The following is a 26,743-nucleotide window of genomic DNA, read 5'->3' on the forward strand; positions in this document are numbered from 1 at the left end:
CCGACGTAGGTCGCCTGGGGAGGGCGAGGTCCAGAAGGCTCAGGGCTTCTAACCTCAGTCCCTGGGAGGTGGGAAACTTAAAAGAAATTGGAGAGAGAGAAGGGAGATGACTGTTCATTTTTAGATGATGTGTATGGAAATCTGGGTACGCGGAACCCCACAAAGCAGCCTCAGGAGAAGTGTTTTAAAAGGAAAGCTTCAGGCTCCTGGGCTTCGTCACCTCCCGTGCTCTGGGGCTCTGGAGCCGGGCCTGGGAATCTCGAGGTTCTCCCTTTCTGTGTTTATATCATTTAGCAGGGAAAGGATTGTTAATGACTAATCTGCGTCCACGAGGCACGGAGCCAAGGAGGAGATGCTGCTGCTGGGCCGGGAGGCCGCCCACCGCGGTCACCCACAGCTTCTGCTGGAGCTCCCTCCTCCTCACTCCGTCATCCCCTGGACTCACCCCAACGCAAACTCGGATTCTGAGCGTTGGTAGAAAAATTCCTGCAATTTGGAGAGGAAGGCTGGACTCGGGATCCTCCCAGGGCCTTGAAAGTTCATCTCCGACCTAGGACAATCGAGTGAGTACCTATCTCTATCTCAAGGCTTCAGAGGGGAGGTCGTCCTCTTTAGCATCAGGAAGGTTGGTCGACAATTAAATTCTAGGTTAGTAGAATTTCATATAAAATCCTGAAAGTTAAAAAAAAAATTCTTAAAAGCAAACCAAAAGAAGCAAAAGTTAATGGGTCTAACCTGACGTTACTGAAAAATAAGCTGTTGACCTTATTGAGAGATTATTTAGAAATATCTTCTTAAATTGGGGTCACCCGGCAGAATCACCGGGGACAGCATGTTTGGACATGTCTTTCTTCTGATTCCACAGATGATGCGACTTGTATATGTGTGATATTTGGGGGATTTATCAATTCCTGGTGTGCGTTTGGGGAATATTGCTAATGTCAGACGACTTGGAAAGCAGGCACAGGGCAGTGATTAAGTTACGCTTAACTGAAATAAAAGCTCTTCTTAGAAGAGTAGGTTTAACAAGTTTCCTGCTTTGACTTTCATTGTAACCCTTCTATCGCTTTTCATTTCTCATATTAATAGCAGATGGAGCTATTTGAGAAGATGGAAAATGTTAGGAAGAACTTCATTATTAAAATTGCCCAGGGTCTGCATCTACAGATAAGGCATCCCCTGGCCTGCTTGCTGCCAGGGGGATGCCAGGGAATTAGCAGCCATGGGGTGAGCCTGGGGCGCTTCTCTCAATGGAGCTTTTATTTAGAAGTGAGGGGGTGGGGAGTGCATGGCTCACCTTGGAGTCTTTCTCTGAGAAACACACCCGGCTTTCAAGAAATCTGCCGTTGCCCTAGCGCCAGCCTCAGGAGCATCTGCCACAGGGATAGAGAAAGGTGCTGGGGAGCCCTTGCTGGGTCTCTAGCTGTCACAGTCGCCTTCATCTTTGCGTTGCCCACCCTCCCCCACCTGCCACCTTCCAAATTATCGACCTGTGCCATTTGCACCGTGGACTTCTCTGTTTTGCTGAGAATGTTGCAATATGGCTGATGCAAGCCCCAGTGAGCTGATAAAGAGCCGGCCAGGGTGACACTCCTGTCCCGAGACCCTTCCTCAGGATTGCCACCGTGTTTTCCACCACGCCCCTCTGTCCTCCTGTCCCCACAGTCAGAGAGGGAAAGTAATGTCATCCTTGCTCTCCCTCCTGTTCCCACATCTCCCATGGAGCAGCCCCTCGCTGTGGGCCCCTGAGAACGTGGGAAGGAAAGGACGAGAAATGAGCGTGTGCTCATGAGTGTGGGGGGGGGCTCGCCCTGAGCAGTGTTTACCGCCCTGTCACAGGCTTGACCGAAATTGCATTTCCTTCTCACAGTAACCCCCCATGGGAGTTGTTCTTACACTCATTTTACCGATGAGGATACTGAGGCTCCAAGAGGACAGATTACCTGTCCCTGGTCACACAGTTAGGACAAGCGGGATCTGAAGGCGAGGGCAGGTCGTTCGGGCTCCAAAGTCTTTTTGTCGCTACTCTGATACTGCCGGAGGCTGGGAGAGCTCGGAATCTGGACCGACGGCAGAGCGGGTGGACCGCCTGCAAACTGTTCAGCGTGACGGGGTGAGCTGTTGAGGCCCAGGACAGTTCTGAATAATCGTAGGGCATTTTCTAATGACTGTACCTTGATCAGGGGAAGTGGAGGGTTTTCAGCACTATTTGCTTTAACCCAGAGGTCGGTCCAGGAAAGGTGATCAGAGACTTCAGTTATCAGCATCTTAATTAAAGACTGCGAGAACTCACATGGTGGCGTGATCAGGGACATCTGAGAGGAGCTCAGAGCTGCTGGGGTTCACAGAGGCTGTGGGCTACGAATGCCAATGCCCTGAGGATGCAAAAGGCTCACGTTGTCATTAGGTGGGGAGTTAAAAAAGAGAATAAAGAATATGTTCCTTTCTTGATAGGGAGTGTTTCCTCTTCATTCTGCTCACCGTCTCATTTTTCTCTTAAGGCCTAGCAACATAGAACACGAAGGGGCGAAAAGAAATAGAAACGATTGTCTTCTTTCCAGGTCTTATTTATCGCCCCTATATTTTCTATCAGCAGAGATGTAGCTACCAGGCAGCACCGTATGACAGTCCTTAGTCACCAAGCTGCATGGGGAGGCAAAAGTCAAACCTTATATAGAAATATCTGCCCTCCTCTCTTCTCTCCCACCCCCCTCTTCTCTCTGTAATCTCCTAACCACTTGGCCCTCCACAGTGGGTTATTTCCTTCCTCGGTTTGCCCCTTTCCAATTTTGGCAAAAAAGGAATATTTATTCCTTTCTCTCCTCTTAGTAGATTTGTGTAAGCACAACGCTAATGTAATGCAACATGATTGTGAAGTGTAATATTGCGCAGGAAATAAACTATCACCCAGGAAAAAATACTTGCCCAGGACAAGAGAGCATGGTCAGCATATTCTTAGGTCTTAGAATTGTAACAGAGTTCTGGTGGCTAAAATTAATATGTAGGAATAAAAAGTAAATTTTTATTAATCTTCATTTTTTACATAAAAATTCTAATAGAACTTTGAGATTTTCATTCCCATTTTTAAAATAGATTTAGAAGAACTTTTCCGGGTTCCAGGGATCCTGAGATAACTTGGATCCTTTATACTTTAATTAATGTCACTAGTTCAAAGCAAAGGAGAAACAGCGGAGCTTTGCAGTTTTGGGTCCTGGCAGAATTGGGTAGCATGATTCTCTGGGAGACACTTGTCCGTGGAGAATATAATCTCGCTGGGGGGTGTCCCTGAGCAGAGAAGAGCCCCCTCTTCTGGGGTTCAGATCTTCCCTGACCAAACAGAGAACTATCTGCTTCCACATCCTAGAGAGCACTGGAAGTTCTCAACCTTGATGCCAAGCCTGTCACTTAGGGAGCAAAAGCTGGTTGTGGCCCGGTGTTAAGAGGCAGGACAGTAATATCATGCCAAAGGGGCTGTCTGTGGGATTCTTGCTCTTTTACAGCCCAGACTCTGAATCTGAGGCCATGATTGGGTTTCAAGGGGCTGGGAACCCTTTGATACTATATTAAAAATGCATGCATTTTACAGAGGATTTTTTAAAAAATATATCTTTATTGATTTCAGAGAGAGGAAAGGAGAGAGAGAGAGAGATAGAAACATCAATGATGAAAGAGTCATTGATCGAACCCGCAATCCGGACATGTGCCCTGACCAGGAATCGAACCCCAATCGCCTGGATCCCAGGTCGACGCTCAACTGCTGAGCCACGCCCGGCTGGGCTACAGAGGATTTTAAAGGGCAGTGAAACTATTCTCTATGATACTATCGTGGAAAACCCATAGAATGTACAACGCCAAGGGTGAGCCCTGATGTAAATGATAGACTTTGGGTGATATGATGTGTCAGTGTAGATTCATCAGGTGTGACAAGTGCACAAGTCCGGTGGATGTGGACAGTGGGAGATGCTGCATCTGTGGGAGTGGGGAGTATAAACAACAACCCTCTCTTCCAGTGCATTTAAATGTGCCTGCTTATGGCATCCAACTGTGTAATTGGCCAAATGGAGAATGGAGAATGATATGCTCAATGAATTCATCTCATAAAAAAATTATAGCCTAGCCGGGCGTGGCTCAGCAGTTGAGCATCGACCTAGGATCCAGGAGATCAAGGTTCGACTCCTGGTCAGGGCACATGCCCAGGTTGTGGGCTTGGTCCCCCAGCAGGGGGTGTGCAGGAGGCAGCCGATCAATGACTCTCTCTCATCATTGATGTTTCTCTCTCTCCCTCTTCCTTTCTCTCTCTGAAATCAATAAAATACATTAAAAAAAATTTACAACCTTATAACTAAGTCTAAAATCTCCCTTTACCTACCCAAAGCTATTATCCTTGACTTTCTTCTTTCAATGACAACACACATAAAACCACCTCAGTCCTTTCACCACAGCCTAGTATTTGATACTGTAGACTGAGCACAGTGTATGCAGTCATTTCACCGTCGATGGTCATTTAGGTGGTTTCTACCTTTTCACCGTAAGAGCAATGCTGCAGTGAACATCCTTGGGGACATGTGTGAAGGTTTTCCAGGGAAGATACCTAAGAATTAGAATTGCATTTTATTTTAACATACACTGCTAAAAACCCTGCAAAAATGAAAGACTATGGCCTCACTAGCAGTGTATAAAAATATGTACTTCTATACATTCCAACTTTTAATATTATCAGATTTAAAAAGGTTTGACAATCTGATAGGTGGAAAGGGTATCTAGTTATATTAATTTGCATTTTTCTAATTATTAATCAGTTCCAGATGTGTTGTATGTTTATTGGCCACTTGTATTTCCCTTTTGGTAAATTTCCTCTTCATATCCTTTGCCAGCTTTTGCTCTGGATTGTTTATACTTTCTGTTTTTATTTATACAAGTTATTTACGTATTGTTTGTGCTTTTTTTTTGCTGTTATTTATGTTGTAAACATTTCCTCCCAGTCTTTTCCATATATTTAGCTTTGTTTATGGTGTCTTGATTTCTGTCGTCTTGATTTTAATGTAGTCAAATCTATTCTTTTTAAATTTATTTTCTGTTGAGTAAGTCCTTCTCGATCCCTAAGTTTATAAAGATCATAAACGTAATTGTCCCAATAATTTCATAATTCTAAAGTCTTTAATTCACCTGAGACCTATTTTCAAGAACGATGCAAGATAGAAACCTTTATTCCACGCACCCCCCGGCCTGCCCCACACACGCCAGAGGAGTAGCCGATTTTCCCGACACTGTTTCTTGCACAGGCCGTCCTTCCTCCACTGATTTGAGCTGGACTCACTAGCTACAGCAGGGAGAGTGATGGGTGGTTGCTGAGAGCACGGCCTGCTATTTTCCCTTCCAATGCCTTTCCTACCGCATGACTTTCACGCAGTCTGATGCCGGCTCCTTCGAGAGGAAGCTCAAGAATCAGCCTTCCACCCTTGAGAAGACTTTCCTCCCTCTAGTCACACCCCTTGCTTAAAGCCCGCCAACGACTTCCATTTAGAATAAACCCAAGCTCTTTACCGTGGTCGGCAGGCCACCGGAGAGCCGTCCCCCCTTAGGCCTGACCTGCCCCCCTCCACTCACTCGCTGGACCTCGCTGGGCTCCTGCTGCTCCTCCACGCTCCCAGCCCTGGCCCTCAGCACTTGCTGACCACCCTGCCTGGACTTGCTTTCCCTTGATGTGGCTTCTGCCTTATCACCCTGTACATCCCAGGTCAAAAGTCCGCTCTTGAGAGCTCTTCCCGGATCACCCTCTCCATCCTCATCTTCTTTATTTTCTTACTATTGTCATGGGAAAACTCGTGTGTTTACTTGCAGATTAGTCATCTCTCCCACTGGAATGTAAGCCCCATGAAGACAGGGACATGCTTTTCTGCCTCAGCCACCACCCTGTTTTCAAGGCCTCCATGAAAGCCTGATACACAGGGGACAGTGAATGAATGCCGAATGACTGACTGGCTGTCCTTGCTGCGCCCCTGAAGGGGTTTGTGCAGCCCCTTTCCATCCCTGTGCTATTTTAATGGGGGGGGGGTCCCCTTGCCTGACTTTTCCACTAAGCTGCTTGAAGGATCATGATTCTTCTTTGCCCTTAAGAACATTCCTCTTGCCTGTGGGCTGAATCCAGAGCTTTCCCTGGGCAGGAAGCGTTGATGGCTGGAAGAAGTTCACTTTTTCCTGCCCTTTAGGAATGGATGACATAGGCATTCAACAAAATGTGCGCTTTGCCATCAACAGCTGGTTTCATCTAAGAAAAATGCCACCAAAGACAGGGCCTTTGAGTGCGATGAGTTTGTAGGCAATCGGCGCATGTGATTGATTTTTATCTTGATCTTCTGAGAGCGGAGATTCTCCTAAGTCAGAGTTGAGGCTATTTAATTGGAACAGGGTGTCTCTGAGGTCTCTATTTGCAACTGGTTGATGATAAATCAGAGGAGCTCCATACACTGTGAACTTCCTGTGACACACAGTGTGTAAACAAGTAAAAACTGATACCCAGAGAGTGGGAGTGGAGGCTGCCAGTCACTAAGTGTCTTATCGCATTCAAAACAAACAGCACATACCATTTCTGAAACTGCTGCTGGGGCCTTAAATTAAGACTCAGCTTACAGATCATACAAATAAACATAAACATAAAGTAAAATAAACATTTTGTCCCTGTTTCCACCAATACTGAAGGCTTAACCTTGGTATCACCAGGCTTCTTCCTTTCTCCTTTCTGTGAACTGGACTCAAGTCCCTCCCTTCCCATCTCCGCAGATACCAGCATGGCAGGCACCTGAGCATCTCACTTTAGCAACAAATTCCCTCAATTTTCCTCCTTCCTTTACTGCTGACCCTTCCTGTCCCACTTTTTCATTAGTGTAATCTTCTTGAAGATAAATTTCATTGTGCGACTCAAAATTTCCAGTAGTGCCTCATTGAACACAGTTAGGACCCCCCAACATCGTATGGGAAGGAATTACTTTCTCTTCAAAGTCATAAAAATGTATGTTTTTGTGTGTGTAAGAGTGTGTCAGAAAGAATCCCTGCATCAACTTGCATATCCTACAGATGAGAAGCTTTTTACATACAGGGTGGGACAAAAGTAGGTTTACAGTTGTTCGTATAGCAAATAACACAATAATTAATAAATAATAACCCAAGAATACACTGTGTTTCGGGGACTCACAACTGTAAAGCTACTTTTGCCCCACCCTGTATATAATTTCATTCAATCTCTTTTTTTTATGAAGTATTCCAACATACCAAAAATTAAGTAATGTAATCAACTCCCTTGTATTTACCCCCAGGCTCACAGGAGGGCATCACAGATGCTGTGGCGATCCCCTGTGTACCTGCCCAGTCACTCCGCACCCCTATTCTGAATGTAGCTGCAACGCTTCCTTGCATGTCTCTATAGGTTACAGCAGGGATCGCAAGCTTTTCCTATAAAGGCCAGGCAGTGAAGATTTTAGGCTTTGCAGACCACATGGACTGTGTTGCAACTGCTTAACTCTGCCACTGTTGCTAGAAAACAGCCACAGATATGTGTAAACAAAAGGGCAGATTCGGCCCTTTGCTGACCCTTGCGTTAGGGTATTAGCATTGTTTTGCATATTTTAAACATATATACAATTTTGTCAAACTGTATGTATTATTCAGCAACCTGATTCTTTTGTTCAATATACTGCGTTTCAGTTTGTCCATATGAATACAGATAGCCCTAGTTTATTCAACGCTAAGTGCTGCGTAGCATTTGGTTGTGACTATAATATTTCTTTATTATATTCATTCTCTTGTTGGTGGACATTTATGCTGTTTCCAATTTTTTGCTTATGAACAGTTCACCTTTTAACCTTTATAGCAGCTCTTTTATTTAGATTTTTAAGCCCTCATGCAGCTGAGGCTCAGGGTGTAGTGTGGGGAGGGGGTGTTAGGTGAGTAGCTCTGAAAGGTTAGAACAGGTTTTCCACCCTAATCTTCTCATGCTTCCTCACCCCCCACGGCATTTCTACTAGACCACAGCTATCATTCATGTGGATGCATAGCACTACTAGCTATGCATGCATGCAAAAGAAATACGAACTATGATTTCTGCCTTCTAGGAGTTTACAATCTGGTGACAAAGTGGAGAAGAAAAGACAGATGAAGTCAAATCGTTAATTACCACATGGTGGGTGAGGGGCGGGGAAGATACATGACAGGGGAAGCATCATGGAGAGGTCAGGCATACATGGAGAAATAGCTACAAAACTAAGAGATGTAAGTACATTTGAGTGAATTAAGATATACTTGCCCCTAAAAGGCAAAAATGAATATTAAGAAGATGTAGATCTTCCTACCTAAATAAGTAAGTTTGGTATCATCTCAAACTCCCAAAGAAACTTTTTTTAAAGAATGTAATACGGGCCCTGGCCGGTGTAGCTCAGTGGTTAGAGCGGGCTCACCCACTGAAGGCCTCGAGTTCGATTCCCAGCCAAGGGCACGTACCTGGTGCAGGTTTGATCCCCGGCCCCAGTTAGAGCGTGTGTGGGAGACAATGCGTCTCTCTCATCGATGTTTCTCTCTCTCTCCTGCTCTCCTTCCCTCCCGCCTCCCTTCTACCCTCTCTAAAAACCAATGGAACAAAGTATCCTCGGGTGCGGATTAACTTTCATTTGGGTAATAGTGACACATTCTGTCCTTGGTGCCAAAAGAAGGGAATCCCTCTCTCGTGCCACTTCTTCAGGAAGAGCAGGCCAAGGTCAGGGAATCTGGAGGAGCTAAGCCAGAAAAGCAATTAATACAAACCATTTCGTTGAGCCAGCATTTCTTGAGGGCTTATTGTGTGCCAGGCACTTGAACTGAAGGTGCCAAGTGGATATGAATGTATGGAGGGAAATACACTAAAGAATCCCAAATGAAGGTGATGGTGCCTGGAAACTACCAGAGAGCTGTGCTGTGCTGGGGAAGTACAGGGAGCTGGGCGAACACGACTGAAGGTTAAAAAAGGCAAATGTGAGAAAAAGTTAGCATGGAGGGAAACCTCACGCAAGAGTCAGAGAGCTGAAATCTCCTGTTTTTAACAGACCAGAGCAACTGGGTCTTAAGTCACAGAGTATAAGTTTGGATTGAATATTAGAAAAAATTCCCGACTCTGCACATTGTGGGTTCCTGGAAATTATTATGGAAAACTGGAATTTCCTATCCCCAAAATAAGAGAAACTCTATCTAGAACAGCAGTTGTATGAATTTTGAGGAACTTTTCAGCCCATTTATTATATAATATGGAGACATATAGATACAACTATTATACATAATTTATACATAAATATATACACAATGAAAATGTATGTAACGATTCATATACACATATTAAAACTTGAGTTTCCCAAGTCCTCAGATAGTCTTTGAGTATGAATGAGGTCCCGTTAATAGCAACAACTGAACTTTCACTGGCTTATCCCTCAGGACCTTCAGCTCCCTACCAGAGTCCTCCCGCCTCCAAGGATTTCAGGAACGCCTGGGGGTCTCTTCATGTTTGTTCATAATCAAGCCGCTCTGGCCACTTCTACTACGCTTTGTGTACATTGGAGAGACCAGCATCCAGCCAGTGGTCACAGCTCCTCTGCTGGGCATTGTCCACGGGTCATGGCGATACCTCAGCTGCTGCTGCTCTTTTACAATTGCCCCAGAATGACCCTGACAGGACTCAGGGTCAAAGTTCCACTGTGATATGTGGCAGAGTTGTTTGAGGGTGAGGGTGGAGTTGAAATGAGCTCTCTCTTGCTTATTGTGTTCTGTTAGAAAGGCCTACCTTACACGGCAGTGTTTCCAAGCTTCATTTTTATTTGTGGCTTTCTCCCTTTTCACACCAGGGTGGCCCAAAGGCCTCTTGAACCTCGCACAGGTTGGTCAAACCCTGTGCTACACTGAGGTGCACACATTCCCCTCATGACTGTGGTGTTGCTTTGGGGTGAAAGTCATGGTTCCTGGCTCCCTCTGACTTTAGAATGAGCTTTCTCCCAACAAGTCTTTTGGCTTACTGGATGGTAGACTTTGGTAGGACTGTCCCATGCCAAATGACACCAGATGGACCCAGAGATGCCTGCATTCCCACAGCGGGCACAGTTTGTATCCTTCCAGAGGGCCTCTCTCTCTTAACTAAATTCTTCAACCTCCCTGGTGTTTTCTCATCAATTCAGATGTACCCTTGTATTGCTTATCATAATGAAATGTCTGCAGGAAGGGTAGATCTTAGTCACCTTTTCATTATTGGACCTTTCAAATTACTTTCTCAGGGAGGTAGAAGACATACGGGAAGGGAGGGAGGAAGGAAGGAAGGAAGAATGGACCAGAGAAATAACTAAAAGCAAACACTGCTGCTCTTGGGCTCTGGGATGAATTCTGGACATCTCCTCAGGATGAAACTTCAGACATCTTGGCGAGATTTACCATTATTTTTCAGTTTATCATAACTTCTTTTTATCCCAAATAAATATATGAGAGTGAAAATGCAAATCCCTTAGCTTTTCTCTAAATGCAAAGATAAAGATCTTGGGGAATCCTTCCTAAATTTTTGACTTGCTGACATAGTGCCTACTCAACTTAAGAAAATTCCAGTAGAAAGTGGTCTTAAGGTACTTTTGTGTCTGTGCATAAACCTGTTTAAGTTTAGAATAAAATTTAAGATAATAAATCATTGATTCATCCCATTTTAAATCAAGGCCCTTAAATTTATTTCTGGGTTTTTTTTTCTATATGTAAAAGAAATAGAGACAACCAAAATGTCATCATGCTTTGCCCAACTCTCCTGTTAAAATTTGAATGAAAACATATGGTGTCTTCCCAGATAAATTAGAGAGTATATACCATGGACATTGATAAGTCCAAATTAGGTGTAAAAGTGATAACTATTGGGAACAAATGCAGACAGAAAGGCCTTGGCAAAACGCCAAAAGGGAGCCATTCCCTGTTTTGTAAATTAGCTTGCGCTCTCCCTCCCTCTCTCTCTCAACCATCTCCCGACTGTTCCCCAAACTCTCTTTTTATTTGCCTTTCAGGGTGATTTTTTGAAGACCACCATAACAGAGGTGCATTCTCAAGTAGACACGTTTGGATGGGATCAAAAATGAATCTCATCCAACACTCCCACTTACCTGCCGCGGACGAATTTTCTCTTTCTGACAATTTATTTGGTAAGTTGTCCAGTTCATCGCAAGCTCTCTGAAACAAACTACAATTTTGAAATGCATGAGAACAAAGCTTAGATGATGAGTGCCACAGAGTCCAGAAAATGGTTTTGTTCTTTCTAAGTACTCAGTAAACGTTAGCTACTAATCAAGGTGAGAGGTAGGTAGAACCTTGGATTTATTGAACCTAATAGTCTTCCCTTTTACAGATGAGGACAGCAAGGCTTTGTGACTTGTCCAAGGCCACGAGGCTAGATAATTAACAGAGCTGGGAGCAGAAACGGATTCCTGCTCTAGGGCTGAGTCTGATCTTATTGCAGCATGAAGTCATGATTCTTATGGTTTAATATTATACCTGTCAAAGGCTGAGCTTCCTTAGGTTATAGCTCTGGGTAGGTTTCCTACCCACCATCCTTCCGGTGTTGGGGGATATATGGCACAGCACCAGGATTAGTCATTGAAACTGGCTTGAGGACAAATTGTACTAACTTGTTCCCAGTAGATCTGTAACTAGATGGTACCATAAAATGATATATTGCTCCACTTTATGCATTTATGAAAAAAATCTCATTATAAAGAGTTTTAATTGGGAATATCAGCAGAGTGAGCCAGGGTAAATTTTGGGTGGGGCAGGGGAACGTTGTACCACTCTTAGAATAATTCCTTTTTGCATAATAGCCCTGCTAAGAAAGCTTGGATGTCCCCAGTTATTCACTCTACACTAACATAGGGACCATGGTGGACAACGATAGTGAAAATGCAAACCCTTGAAATTCCACAAAAGTCGGTGTTTGAAGGCATGATCCCCTATTTGCAGACATCCCAGGAGATGTCAATAGCTTATGCTATTACATACCAGCCATTAGCACCTTGGTGTGTGATGGTCTATCGGGTTCTTTCCAAGGAGAGGTCCTTATGTGTATCCCCTATTTACATGCCTACAAGCCCCCATACAGTATAAGAGCATTTAAGGGCAGTGATGATATTTTATTAATCCTAGTATGCACTTGATAAATAAGAATCAAGTCATAAATAATAGAAGGAAGGAGAAAAGAGGTTATGGAAAATAAGAGATGTTTATTGGTAATTCAGAGAGGCCAAAGGCAGCAGTAATTATTTATGAAATGCCAGCTCTTGGACATACTTGCTGCATTTTATATCCACTCAAGGCAACGGGCCCTCCCTCCATGTCCAGCTACTTGATCATTTGCTTCTGGCCTCTCCTACAAGTCATTAAAATAATCAGTGTACAGACATCTTTATAATCTGTGCCCTACCAATCAGAACGCGCAGGATAGTTAACACTGCAGGTACACAGATCACAGACTAAGGAAAGCTCCACTTCGGGGCTGTTTCCCCCCACATAAAAACTCCATTTTCTGCTCCGAATTATGATTGCATGTTAAGATCTCCAAGCAAGCTCATCGGGTTGAAGGCGGGCCTGGCAGCCACGAGGTGCGAGGACGTGAGGAGAGAGCCCCCGAAGGCGCCGTGAGCTTTGGGCATCGGGAAGAGCTCCCGAGGGAGCCCCCCACTCGCTCACGGCTGCTGTCCCTCATCTCTCCTTTGCTGGACAACATTCCCCTCCAGCTGCCCACCCCTTCATTTAAGGTTTCTCAGACCGGAGAGCACAAGACGCATAAGCTACAGTGCAAGGCAGTTATTCCCCCCGCGGCTTCTTTAAACCTTCCCCTGGCCTCCTCTCCTGGTAACCTAGCCTGGACCACGTGCGACCGCTGGGACTCTCGTTTCCTTTCCCGGTTAAGTTCTAGAGCCAGGTCAAAGCATTTTTCCCACCTCTCTTTCCCCCAGGGCCTCGGCCTCACTCTACTCTGCACACCTGAGCTAAGGGATCCAAAGTAGGGCGAAGACTTGCATTCTGGTTCCCTCACTCCTTCTGCTCACCTTCTTTTGTGTCCTCATGACCTCGATGGATTCTATGGCCCTCACGCCCTGAGCTTAGGATGCAGAGCCGCGGGGAAAAGACGGTGGGCCCTGGATGAGTAACCCACAGCGCCCAACCCACCACTCTTGGACCTTGAGCTATCCTGGAGATTCAGAGTATTAACTCATGGGCTAAACTGGCCAGAGAGCTAAACTCTTTTCCAGTGGACTAACTGTGGGATCAGAAGCAGCAGTCCTGTTGTTACAACAAGGGCAAGTGAAGTTTATGTTACGGCACATGGATAGCTATCGTTTCTTCCGTCCGAACGCTGAGCACTGACTATATACTGGATGTTGTAATAAAGCAGGAAACGAGACAGGCAAGTGGCTCGTGAAGGATAGACTCACAGGAAGCATGCAAATAAATAAACAAGATGATATCAGGTAGTGGTAAGAGCTATGGAAACAACAAACCAGGGTGATGTCATAGCAACTTGAAGAATAGGGCTGCTCTAAGCGGTGTGGTCAGAGAAGTGTTCCTGGGAGTTAACGAGCTGAGCTGAGACCAAAAGACAAGCCAAGGACAGCATTCCGGGTGGAAGATATAGCAAATGCAAAGGCCCAAAGTCTAGAATGGACTTGGAAGGCCCTTGTCTTCTCATTTTTATTTAGGGCAGTAGGAAGAGTCTAGAGAACTGACTCTGGACCCTGCATTTCCATTAACTAGCACTTGTTGGAGAAGATTATTAGGCTTGGACTTCTAGGACCGTTGTCTATAAATGGTTATCTGGAAAAGCAGAGCCCAAAACCAGGACTTATGTGTGGGCAGTTTATGTGAGAGGTGTTCCCAGGGAGTTGAAGCAAAGGCCTGGGGCCATGAGACAGGGAAGGAGGGAAAACCACTAAGAGGAGTTATGAAGATCATTGCTATGGGCAAGGAGAGCTTGAGTCCACTGGGGGGAGTGTAGAGAATTGTCCACTGAGGAACTGGGGACTGGGCCACTTACTCACTGACCTCGGGCTCCAGTTGGTTGAGGGTGGCCCCTGGGGGCATTAAGTCACTAGTATTCTGGGCTGTGCTTTTTGCCACTCCCATTGGAACAGGGCCAAGTAGTCTGTGGAGGTATTAAAGGAGTTTGGGACAGAAAGCAAAAAGATGTGTGGCGTGTTCTTGAAATGACATGCTGTCAACATGAGGTGAGTCTGCCAGCATTATCTGCTGCAGCTCCAGGTGAAATGAGACGTGGGCCAAAGCATGTGACACCAGATGGGTCTGTCACACAGTATAATGGGATTCGACCCCCAACCCCCAATCAGCTGCAATACTCAAAGGAAGGCCAAGATTCGGGGTGGGGTACAGATTTGCTCTATAGTTCAGTTTTCTTAGGCTGGTCCTTGAGAAAAGAAGAAAAGAAGCTTGGACAGAACAAAATTACGAAAATGGGGCTGGAATCACCTCGTGAGGTCCTTTCATTTATCCCATTGCCACACATCCCCGATAAACCCAGATGGGAATCTAGCTCATGAGTAATTCAATCCACACGGGCCTCAGAATGGAAGGACATGGTGACCTAACAGAGTTACATCTCCTTTCCTCTGGGAGATCCTGCAAGCCAGGAAACTTGGTCAAAGATTAATTCCGCGGGTTAAGGAAGACCTGCGGTGAATGAGGAGGCAGGCTCTTCATGTAATTAGTGCATAATAAAAGGGAATAATGACAAAGTCCACAGCTTCCCAAGGTTTGACATAGTGAGTAGGGCAGGAAGTAGCATGTTAGTTAAAATCTATGTGTTCTTTTAGCAAACTGTGGCTTAAGAACTTGAAAAAATCACAGAATTTCAGACTAAGTCACGTAGAAAAGCATTCTAACCATAGCACGGGCTAAGCAGGAGAAGGTACCATCTCCCACCAGGTGCTCTCAGTGCAATGAGTCCAGTTCGCCTCAGCTCAGCGATAATGGGAGAAGTTCACAGAACGTGAGTGAGAAATAAGCAATGAAATGGAAACATATAGAGTCTCAGAGGCAACTGAGACTCAGAGTCTCTGAACTTCAGTTTTCTCCCCTATAAAATGGGGATAATCAATGACATCTACTCCCCAGCTTTTTGGGACGACTGAATGGCTGTGTGGGAAAGTGTTCTGTAAACTTCAAGGCATCATAAAACAGTATAATTAGTCCAGGGCTTGATGTGTAGCTATTACTTAAATTGTTGAAGTGATAGACACCACTCTACTCATTAAAGGGAGGAAGTCCTGTTTATCTTAACATTGTGGAGTGCAAAGAATTTTCAAGGAGCCGACAGAAACGAACAGTATGGAAATAAATGCCTGGGTGCCCTGAGGAAGCAAACACATGCTCTCATGTCTGTTGTAGCATTGCTAACAGCAGCTATGAAGGCCACATTTTTAAATCATCTTGTTATTGTATCTAAGTCGTTTTAAAGCCCCAGTCTAAACGAGGCCCAGCAAGTGGCAGGAGGCATATCCCATACAATCCTCTGCACTCGGATTTCACTTCCCTTAGCTATTTTTCATCACTTTAAGTTTCTGTCAGCTCTTTATGCCTATTTTCTTTGGGTAGCTTTATTTTTATTGGAATATGGTTTTTGCCTGTCTTTTGCTTAAATGAAAAGACTCTTTCTGGGGTTATAGAACCAGCCAGATGTTTTAGAATACAATTAAAGACCTTGAGATGCAGCTTTGTGGGCTCTTTCTGACAACTGAGTTCAGGCATTCTTTTTTTTATCTCATTGCGTTTAACTCAAGCGCATGCAGTCCTGAGTTGACGGGTGAATCAAAGCCGAAAGTGTCCAGAAGATGGAAAGATACCATACACAGTGGAGTTTTGTTTGAGCATAATTTAAATATTTCTTATTCACATTTCTTCCGCGCATGTAAGCAGTCTCTAGGATTTGTATTAATTCACCACGGCTTTGATTTTTGCTCTCCCAGGAATCTCAGATCTGGTCATCTTTGTTAGTGAAGTTAAGAAATGGGTGAAAGAAAAGAAATATCTAAAGAGCTTTTCCTTATTATAAAATAGATCACTGCCTTTTTTAGATAGGGCTTGCAGAGCTTGTAAAAGGCATACGGTGAGACAAAGAGTGATCGACAAGGTGGCCAGCTGATGGGTGAATCCATTATTGCCCAGGGCCTGCCTCTCAACCTTGCAGACTAAGGAAGATATCTCAGGGGCACTCAGCATAGCCAAGCCGAGGAAGGTTGACTATAAAATCAGTCAACCTGTAAATGTATTGCAAATTCATAATTTACAGTGATAAGAAGAATTGTGATCATGATAACAGCTGCCAATCCCCAAGTGCTTTCTACCTGTTGGGTGTCATGCTAAGTACATTTTAGATTTCTTAGCAGACAGACTTCCCGAATTCAATTCCATCTCTGCTGCTTACGAGTATGTGGCTTGAGGTAGATTCCTTAACTTTGTGCAAGATACTTGCCTTATTTATTAAAGCACTCAGAAGACTGCCTGGCCCATCATAAGTACTCTATATAACTATTTGCCATGAATATTAATTCTCACAGCACTCTTATGGGGTAGATACCATTACTCTTCCCCTTTTACTGGTGAGAAAATGGAGATTTAAAGGTGTTAAAGAATCTGTTTAAGGTTCCATAGGAAGTCAGTGGGCAACCAAAATATAATCTGAACAAGGAATCAGAATTGAATGATTAAGGATCCAGGCTCACAGAATACTCCCGTCCACCTCAGTGAAGAAAGTCTTTCCAATAAGATTGTGTCACTCTAAGTCTGTTGACCAAGTCTCATGTCAAGGATAGTTCTCAGAAAAACATCGCCGACATTTACTCTGGGACTCCCCCCACCCCTTTTTATAGCTTCATTGCTGATGCCCCCACTTGCCATGATTGGTGTAGCATTCACATTGCTCTCAAGTCCCAACTACAGCAGTGCTGTCTGGTAGAACTTTCTAGAAGTTCTGATAGAACTGTCCGATGAAAATGTACTAGATCTACTTTGTCCAATGCAGTAGCCACTATCCACATGTGGCTGTTGAACACTTAAAATGTGACTAGTGTAACTGAAGAATTGATTCTAATATATTTAATTTACATTAGTTTAAATAGCCGTATATGGCTAGTGGGTACTCTTTCAGGCAGCACGGAACTGCAGAGGGAAAAATGTATTTTTAGAAAAAAAAGTAACACGAGGCAATTGGTCATCACTGAGAAAAGCAGAGATCCGATCAATCTTATTATGAAAACATCTTGTGTGGATTTCACTCAGCAGCAAAGGTTTCTTAGATCAGCTAAATTATCCTGCTTTTTTATTTTTATTTTTTGGATAGCAGTTTCTGAGGGTAACAGACAGTTTCTGAGTTTTGACCAGTGAAAAACTCAGTACAGAATTCTTGAAATAAAAAATTCAGAGGTAGTTTGTCCTGGTTCATGTCCTTCGGGCAGCTCTTCCACCTCAGGCCCTCTCCAGGCAAGGATAGCTCTTGGGTACTGAGGAGAGGAGACTGAGGTCAGAAGGAAACCGAGGATGGAGGAGAGCATTGCAAGTGGTGACCCTCGTTGAGCAATCCAAGCTGCGGTCCACCCACGGACCATCACTCCTTCTTCTTTCTCAGAAATTATCACAAGCCTGCTTCAGTTGTTCAGCCTTGGGGGCTTGAGTCAGAGGACCTTGGTTAATGTTTCAGTTTAATCCCTTAACAACGGGTGACTTTAGACAGATGGCTGAACTTCACTGAGTTGCCTTTCTGAGTCTGTAAAATAGGGTAAAAGGGAGTGGATATCATAGACAACACCTTCCTCAAAGAGGGCACGTAAGGACCCGGTGAGATAAAGCGTGTGAAACCGCTCCAACTTGTACAGGTTGTAGAGGCATCTTAGCAACAATTACTACATTTATATAGATCACGTTTGCCTTTTAAAACTGCTTTCATATTTATTGTGCCTCTTTATCTTCACAACAGGTGTAGGAGGGAAGTAGGGCAGGAATTATCTGTGGTTTACCATCTGTTGATGTAGACAAATGTGGCTCGCAGAAGCTGAGAGACTGGCCTAAGGTTATACGGCGCGTCCGCTTGCACTATGCTGAGCTCCGCCCTGGACCTACCGAGTCCTAGTCTAAAGCCCTCTCTTCTAAAACATAACCCACAGTTGCAGCTTGAAATCCACCAGTTCTGCTGCAGAAATTATTCCTACTCAATATGCAAGCCACCCTAAAACATGAGTCCAAAGCTGAGTAATCATATCATCAATACAATGAAGATGGACAGCCACCCATTGTGCTGAGCATTCTATAAATATTATTTTATTTAATTCCCATAATAATTCTATGAGGTTGTGTGATTCTCAGGAAACTGAGGCAGAACATGGTTCAGGAATTTGTCCATGGTCCACAGAGCCAGTGAATGCCAAGAGAGCCTGAAGGTATTAGTTTGTTAAAGCTGTACCACCTACTGAGTGGCTTAAATAACAGATATGTATTGTTTCACCGGACTGGAGGCAAGAAATGCAAAATCAAGGTACTGGCAGGGTTGGTTCCTTCTGAAGGCTGTGAGGGAAGAATCTATGTTTCTGACCTTGGAGGGCCCTGGAGAGCGTTGGTTGGTGGATGACTGTGTTTACCCATGTGTGTCTTCACAATGTCTTCTCTCAATGTGTGTCTGTCTCGGTGTCCAAATTTCCATTTAATATAAGGACACCAGTCCTATGGGATTAGAAACCAATCTAATGATCTCCCTTTAACTTGATTACCTCTATAAAGACCCTGTCTCTAAATAATGTCATCTGCTGGGGGACTGGGGCTAGAACTTCATATTACTTTAGGGGGGCACACAATTCCCCCGTAACACTGGATATAAATCTAGATCAATTGGCCTCACACTGTTAAGCATCACACTTTAATGCTTTCTGATGTTACAAAACTATACCATTCTGGAGCCTTTTGAAAGGAACAAATTAGAAGACCTAGAGCATGGCATTTGACTTCCCGGGTTCACTTTTAGAGCAACTGAACAGAAATCTACAGTCTAAAATTCCTTTAAGGGGAAAGTGCTCCCCAAAATGTTTATCTAAGAGACTGGTTTCCAGCTTACTAGGCAATTTGGCATTGAGGACTTTTCTCATAAACATTTACAAATATTCTGCTCAGTAATGAAGTTAATCAGTAAGCTGCCCAACCTCTGGCCTCTGTCACTTCTTACCTAGTCTCATTTTCAGTTGCTGGGATAAGGTAAGAATGGTAATGCAGTTTCAGGAGTTAGAAAATCCAGTCCAGATTAGCCCTTGCCACAGCTGCGTGTCGTCAGGATCCGTCCTGGAAATGATGAGCGTGAGGCCTGCGAAAGGTAGGACACTGCTCACAGGGGCTCTTGGCCAAGCTTCTGCAGCTGGGCTGAGGAAACGTGGGGGACTTTCATTCGAGGTGACAGCAGCAGATCTCTGCTGAGGATGGCTCAGCCAGAACCAGCAGTTGGGGGTGAGAAGTTGGGGTGGGGTGATTGTTATAAGGTCCTAGAGAGGTGACTATTTCATTGAGAGGAACTCTAAGTATGTGTCCCCTAAAGTTCTTCATGGGATATTATGTAAAATTAGCACCACTGTTTCAAGTGAAACAGTAGGCAGTTCTAACATTGATGCCTGTGGACACTTGAAATATAAAAAGTATATTATTTAATGTGGTGGGTCATGACATCTATTTTGTGGCTTGTGACCAGCATTAAAAAATAATGGAATGGGGTGGAAGAGAAGTAGAGTAGAATAGAGTAAGAATAGAGTGGAATAGAAATGTCAGTGTGCACCTCAAGGAGATAAGTGTTGCTTCATTGAAATTTTGTTTCAGTTACATATATATTTGTATAAGTGCTTACAGAGGTCAAGATATAAGATATATTTTAAACTGTGGGTTACAGGGATAAAAATAAAAAGAGACTGAGAAATTCTTATTTTTGGAACTAGTTTCACTGCATATTTGTCCTAATAGTCTATGGAAAATCAGATGAATAAAGACCTCAGCTTTAGGCCTATGCATATTTGTTTTCTCTGCAGTAAAACACGGATCATAGTAAAACATAGATTAGAATGAAGACAGTATATTTTGCCTGTTTTAATATTCTTCTCAAGCAGTGTCTTTCCTTTTAAATTTTCCAGTTAAAAGAGAAACTCCAATCATTTTTTACAATAATTAAAATTTTGAACCTTTTGTGACCATGGACTTGGCAGCTTTCTAGCTTGTTTCAACGTGATGTTTAACAGTGACTGACACTATATTTAGAAATGGAAATGAGTTGAATGCTGGGGAAGCAAATTTTTTATTATTTCTATTTAACATTTATTAAACACTTACACTGTGTCAGGCTTTGTGTAAGGTGCCAGGAATTAAAAAAAGGAAACATAGTATAATGCAATTCTCCAAAGAGATCACAGACTAACCACAACAGTGACAAAAAACGCGTTGAACGTTAATGCTGCGTCGGGCACTACGCTGTTTACATTCTTGGTCTTAGTTTCTATCTGCTACAACCGGTCACCTGTGTACTCTGTTACTCCAAGTTTGTAGAGGAAGGAACAGAAGATTAAAGAAGTTCAATGCCTTTCCCAAGTTCACACATCTAGCAAATTGTGGGTGAGTGGAATCCAGAGGTGGCCATGCAGTAGGACCGTCATAACCAGTAGGTCATTTTACCTCAAGTTTAGAGTGGAAGATAAGCCTGTAAATGAACCCAAAGGGTTGTCACCGGCTTCTAAGTGCTGGAGTAGAGGTGTGTGCAGAGTCTAGGAGAGGTTAGTTCCACCCAGGCGAGCTCGGACAGACCTCACAGAGGAGGTGGCAGGCTGCCCAGCCGAGGAGAGGCCCCAACATCACAAAGGCCCGGCACCGGGGAAAGCAAACAGCTCCCCAAATGAGCTGTATCGCACAGCTTAGAGACCATGAATTAGGAAATAAATGGGGCAGAGAAGGCAACTTGCCCATTCATGAAACATTTTAACAAACAGTCATGATTTATTTACCGTGGTCTGCATTGTGCCGGAAATGAAAAACCAGAGAAAACCTTAAAAAGGGGACATCTGTAATACTTTCAACAATAAAGATAAACTAAAAAACAACAACAACAGAAAACCTGGACCCTTCATCAGGCTCAGAAGCTGTGCGAACGTGGGAAGGTGCCGTTGCTGTTACAGGAACAGTTCAAGTAGACAGTGGCTCTGACCACGGACTCCTTAGAGCTGCACTAATATGGTATCATTAGCCCCGTGTAGCTATTTAATTTAAAATTTCGATCATTTAAAATTAAATGAAGAATTCATTTCTTCGTGATCACTAGCCTTGTCTCAAGTGCTCTGTATTCCATGTGGTTAGTGGAGTGTGCAGATAGGTATAGAACACTTCCAGCACCTCCAAGTTCCCGTAGGGGGAGCTCCTCTAGAGAAACTACGAACTGCTAGTCTCTCTACCCAGGAGACTCGAGCTTCCCTTGGCGGGAGTCTCAGACTCCCCTGCGTCCACTCAAGTGTTCCCGTTGAGAAACTCTTCTCTCAGCTCTCATACTCCCATTCATGTAGAATTTCCTGGAGTAAGGAATCCAAATTTTCCAACTCTTTAATAGACTGATTCCAAAGAAACACAAATTCAAAATTTTATATATATATATATCCTTTTACATTATAAAGGGTTACCCTTTAAATTATACTAAAGTAGAAATAAATTTAATTTTTCAGGAAGCATACTCTAAACTTGACTTACTACCGCTATCCCCTCCACAGCTTAGGCTCTATCAGAAAATTCTGTGTTTGTTTACTTGGTTTTATCCCAGTCTTTGACATTTCACCCTCCCACCACACACACACACACACACACACACACACACACACACACACGAGAAAGACTGTGGCCTTTTCTGTCTGTTGTCTATCTGTCTTATTTAGCGTTTTATCCTCAGAGCCTAGCACAGTGTCTGGCAAATAGTAAGTGTTCAATATATGTATCCATGTGAAAAAGTATCCTACAATTTATGTCATCAAAACAGATGGATAAGTATTAACAATTGCTAATTAACTATCAACTGTCCTTAGAGTCAGGATTTTGCTAGGTTCTTCAGGAAACAAACATATTTTTATCGCACGCAACTGATCAAAACTTCTCCTCAATGACTGTATTTTATACCCAGAGCTACCTTAAGAGATCGCAAGACTGGGTGTTAATACCTCATTTTACAGAAGAAACTGAGTCAAGAATGCTAGGCCATAGTTCAAGGTCTCACAGTCAGTTCACAGTAGAAGTTGTTCTACCCCATTTTGGAATATGTTGGCCATGGTGGGGGTTTTATTGTAAGTTGTCTGTATATTTATTGTCTCTACTCTGTAGAGATTTGGCGGGGACACTGTGAAATATTAGAAGTAGATATGTTTTGGGAATAGAGGCGTTATTTGTTACTTTAATAAATATTATGTACTGATCTCATATTCTTCTCATGTTTTGTTGTTTGCATGTAGTAGAATTGTCTTTGTGAAAGCTTTCCATTGTAATCGAGATGATTGCAGAGGTTGATTTGATATTGATACCATGATCTGACTTGTGTTGGGACTCCATTGTTTCTCTTGGTTATTAAAAGATTTATTTTGTTGAAACAATGCCCAGAGACCCTGGAATTGTCATGTGAGGAAAAAAACTCACACCTTTCCCTGGATTCTGCAGAATCCAGATTCTGTCCTTAACTGCTTGTTTGGCCTCCAGCAAGTTGCTTAACTTTCCTGGAAGTGTTGGTGGAGCGAACCTGTCCCTTGGGGGAGGGGATGCAGAGCTGGTTGGGGGTGAGATGGTTTGGAGGATGCAATGTATAGATATACGTGCCAATGAGACTGTTTTTAAGGCTGACTTCTCTTCCATTCTACTCACTCCAGAAATATGAGTCATATTGAATTACTGAATACATCAGGATTTTATTTATATATTTTCTTTTTTTCTGTTACAATTCCATATTTTTATATTCTTCCATTTTTTGGTCGTTGGACAAATCCTTGTGTCTGTCAGATGCTCTGGCCCAATGCTGGTTTTATATGGTTAAGTCAAGCACGAAAGAGGGGAAGTTGGTGTTTGCACCAAAATTGTATACTTTGTGCTCCTTCAATCATTTCCTGGGTCAATGCAGAATGCGATCTTTTCAACAAACGTTAAATACCCACGTAGGCCACTTTGCTTGTCCAAAAGCCCTGAATCCGGATGCCTGTGGACCATTAGTCATACACTCATAGAGATCTTAGATATAAAGAAGGACTGTGAGATGATCCAGTGCCGAGTCTTCTCTTTACAGATGAGCAAAGGTTGGCCCAGGCAGGGAAGGTGAGTGCCATATAACCAGATTCAGAGCCAGGACTCCCAGGGACTTAGAGTCAGGGAAAACTGCCAAGAGAAACTATCCTTAAGGGAAATTTAGAGGTCAGAGGGGACGGCTGTGTTGAGGGAAGTGCCAGGCTCAGAAAGCAGCACGTGGGGAAGTTCCCAAGTCTGGAGTCAGCAAGGATCACTCAGGGAAGGGCTGGGAAAGAGAGGCTCACGCAGAGCCCTGCAGGCGCGGTTGTAGGTTATCTGAAAGCAGAAGCACTGGAGGGACCAAAGACGTCAAGTGCAGAGAGGGGAAGGAGGAAGGCTTTAAATCAGGCTCAGTCGACGGCATCACACAGCAGAAATTTTCCTAGAGAGAAGCAGTTCAGCACATGGGCTTTGAAGTCAGACTCCCAACGTTCAAAGCTCAGCCACTCAAGTAGGCAGAAGTCAAGTTGCCCAAGTTCCCGATGCCACAGGCTACTCCTCTGCAAGTGGGGTAACAGTGTCACTTACCTCAGGGGATTTTGTGAGAAGATAGAGAAGATATGCAAGTGCCTGGCACCGGGGAGAACTCTCTAATGAAGATTTCTAACCGTAACAGGAATGATCATAATAGCACAACCATCTCTTGAGCACCGTGAGGAGCGTTGTACACATGTAGACGCGTAGGCCCGCAATCCCTAACTGCCGGTTCCAAATTCCAGGCCCTCTGAAAACAGCACTTTTTCCAAATGTGGCACACACTTCTTTCGTGGCAAAAACCTGACCTGAGTGAATGTGGGGATTTAGGACCTTTACTCGTTCCGTGGGAAGAATTGCTGTTTGATGCCGAGCTCTGCCCCCACCAGCCTGGGAGGAAGAGCGCGACATTCTGTCCTAAACTCCAAGCAACTCTGAACTTGAAAACACAGGCGACTCCAAGGGTTTCCGACGAGGTGTGGACCTATATTCGCTCAATCTTCAGCAGCCCTGGATACAGAGCTTTTCACCCCAAGCCCACTGCTGCAGAAACTGGGGTTCTCGGTAGCTTTAGCAGTTTGCTCAAAGTCTCATGGAATTTTGGTCTAGGGGTGCCTGCCTGTGCTCTGAAGAACCAGACACATTTGTATGCTCTCCTAGATCTCACTCATGTCCATGAAATCTTTTAGTGTGTTGTGTAATTTAAACACCGCTATTTTCTAAAGAGCCATAGTTTATGTTTCTAGAAAATAGGAGCAGTTTCACAACCTGATAGATTTCCATTACCTAGAGGTTTTATAGATAAGGGGCTCATTTCATAATGGCAGTAGGAATAATGATTATGCCTATTTTGATGGCAGCTATAATTTATCTGGCACTTTATATGTGCACATGTTTGCAGGGCGCTTGCATTTTGCATACATTATCTTGCTTGATCCTTACCTCAGCGGAATGAGGTAGGTATTATACCCTGTTTTATAAAGAGAAAACTGAGACTTAAAGATGTTAAGTAAACTGTCCACATGCACAGATAGTAAGTAATAAAATAGAGCCGGGATTTGAACCCAGGTAGACTATTTTCAGGTACTGCATTCTTTTTTAAAAGCTTCTCTTCTGTTTCCTAGTAATTAAAGTAACACACATACACGGCAAAATTACAAATAGTAAAAAGATTGCGCAATCTCCCACCCCAGAAAACAAAGCAACAATTTCACCTCCCATAGTCGCCATCATCCAGTTCCTTTTGTACTGTGCAAAAAATCGCCTCACATACACACAGTGTTTTCTAATACTCATATAAATGTACACAGCATTCTATAGCTTAATTATTTCAAAAAGCACCCTATTGTAGAGACCTTTCCATATCTGCACATTTAGATCTAAATTATTATTTCACATCTACTGTAGTATTTCAGTGTACGGGCATAATATAGTTTACTTAACCAGACTCCTATTGATAGATATTTAAATCATTTTCGATTTATGGTGCTTGCAATTGCTGCAAATGAACACTTTACACAAGCATTGTTTTCATTCAGATGCAGGCATATCTTTAAAATGAATTTTCTAGCAGGGGATTGTTGGGTTAAAAGAGTATTTGAGTTTTAAATACTGAAAGGTATTGACAAATTGCCCTCCAAGAATTTTGTTTTCTCAAGAGTGTGTGTCAAACTTTTTTAACCTTTATATATTTAAGGGTGAACACTGCGTTATTTTCTATTGTAGTTTTTTCCACTTAAATTTAATTATTGACAAGAAGGAACACATTTTTATATCTTTATAACACTCTTGTGTTTTTATTTCTAAAAGCTGACCATTCATGTCCTTTATCCTTTGTCCATGGAATGTTAAATGTTTTACATGGTGAATGCTTCCCACCCCCTAATATTCTTTTTTGTTTTTTCTTTTTTAAAAAAAAATTCCTGTTTGTTCTCTATGTTGAGCGTTTTCTTACTGGTTTGCAAGAGCTCTTTACATATTAACGATATGACTATTTTCCTGAGCTTGTAATTTAGTCATTTAAATCTCTACGTAAGCTTTTTTTAATGTAAAAAAAAAGTTGTTCATTTTTATTTGCTTAAACAGTTCAGTCTCTTCTGAGAGCCCACCCTCCTAAACACATACACTGGGTGCCAAACCGCCTCTGTCGTTTGCAGACTGATGAGCTAATTCCAGTTTTATCGTTGCTGTCGTGCAGGTGTCCTCACAGAGCCAGCGGCAGGCCCCCTGGGGCAGAGCCTGGAAGTGGAGTCATACTCACAATACAGCAACATCCAGTTTCCTCAAGTTCAGCCGCAGATTTCCCCATCGCCCTACTATCCCAGCCTGGGGTTCTACCCCCAGCAGCCTGAAGAGTGGTACTCGCCCGGGATATATGAACTCAAGCCCGTGCCGGCTGAGACCCTCTACCAGGGAGAGACTGAGGTCGCAGAGATTCCTGTGGCAAAGAAGGCCCGGCTGGGCGCGCCGGCGGGGAGGGTGAGAGGAGATGAGCTCTGTGTGGTTTGCGGAGACAGGGCCTCCGGATACCATTATAACGCGCTGACCTGCGAGGGCTGCAAAGGTGAGCATCTCTGGCCGGCCGTGTCCTCCTCGTTAAGGGTCTGCTCTGTTGGTTGTTGAAACCCCTCACCCTGGATCCTTCCCTTTTCTCAGGTAACTTCCCATTTCCTCCTGCCTCCTCCTATCTCCTCACCTGTGTCGGGATGTCATGGGTCCCCAGGAAAGCCTGTAGGATGTTTAGCTTGGGTGTGTCACCTTCCTCCTCTCCACAACCTTACACGTAGTTAAGAAATTTAGGATTGCGGGCCTTGCTTGTTTTTGTTGTTGCTTTTTAAAAAAAGAAACTTGAACTTACCTCTTTTCAGATTAAGAAAGAAGGAAGTAAATAATAGCTTATTTCAATAGATAT

At 43.6% G+C, this 26,743-nt stretch overlaps 1 protein-coding gene across 5 annotated transcripts in view; it reads left to right on the plus strand.

Annotated features, from left to right (window-relative positions):
- Positions 1-383: 383 nt before the first annotated feature.
- NR1H4 (nuclear receptor subfamily 1 group H member 4) overlaps positions 384-26,743 on the plus strand; it is a 59,919-nt gene continuing 33,559 nt past the window's right edge. The window contains exons 1-3 of one of the 5 annotated variants that reach the window (XM_081128163.1): positions 384-563; positions 11,046-11,180; positions 26,030-26,395. In XM_081128163.1, coding sequence (XP_080984289.1) covers positions 11,102-11,180; positions 26,030-26,395 — 445 coding nt within the window. In that variant the 5' untranslated portion in view covers positions 384-563; positions 11,046-11,101. Of the gene's footprint in view, positions 564-8,135; positions 8,266-11,045; positions 11,181-19,268; positions 19,397-26,029; positions 26,396-26,743 lie in introns of those variants that run through there. The other 4 variants (XM_081128165.1, XM_081128164.1, XM_081128162.1 and 1 more) reach the window with 4 other exon arrangements.

The sequence above is a fragment of the Miniopterus schreibersii genome, assembly GCF_964146895.1.
Source record: "Miniopterus schreibersii genome assembly, chromosome: 2".
Taxonomy (NCBI): domain Eukaryota; kingdom Metazoa; phylum Chordata; class Mammalia; order Chiroptera; family Miniopteridae; genus Miniopterus; species Miniopterus schreibersii.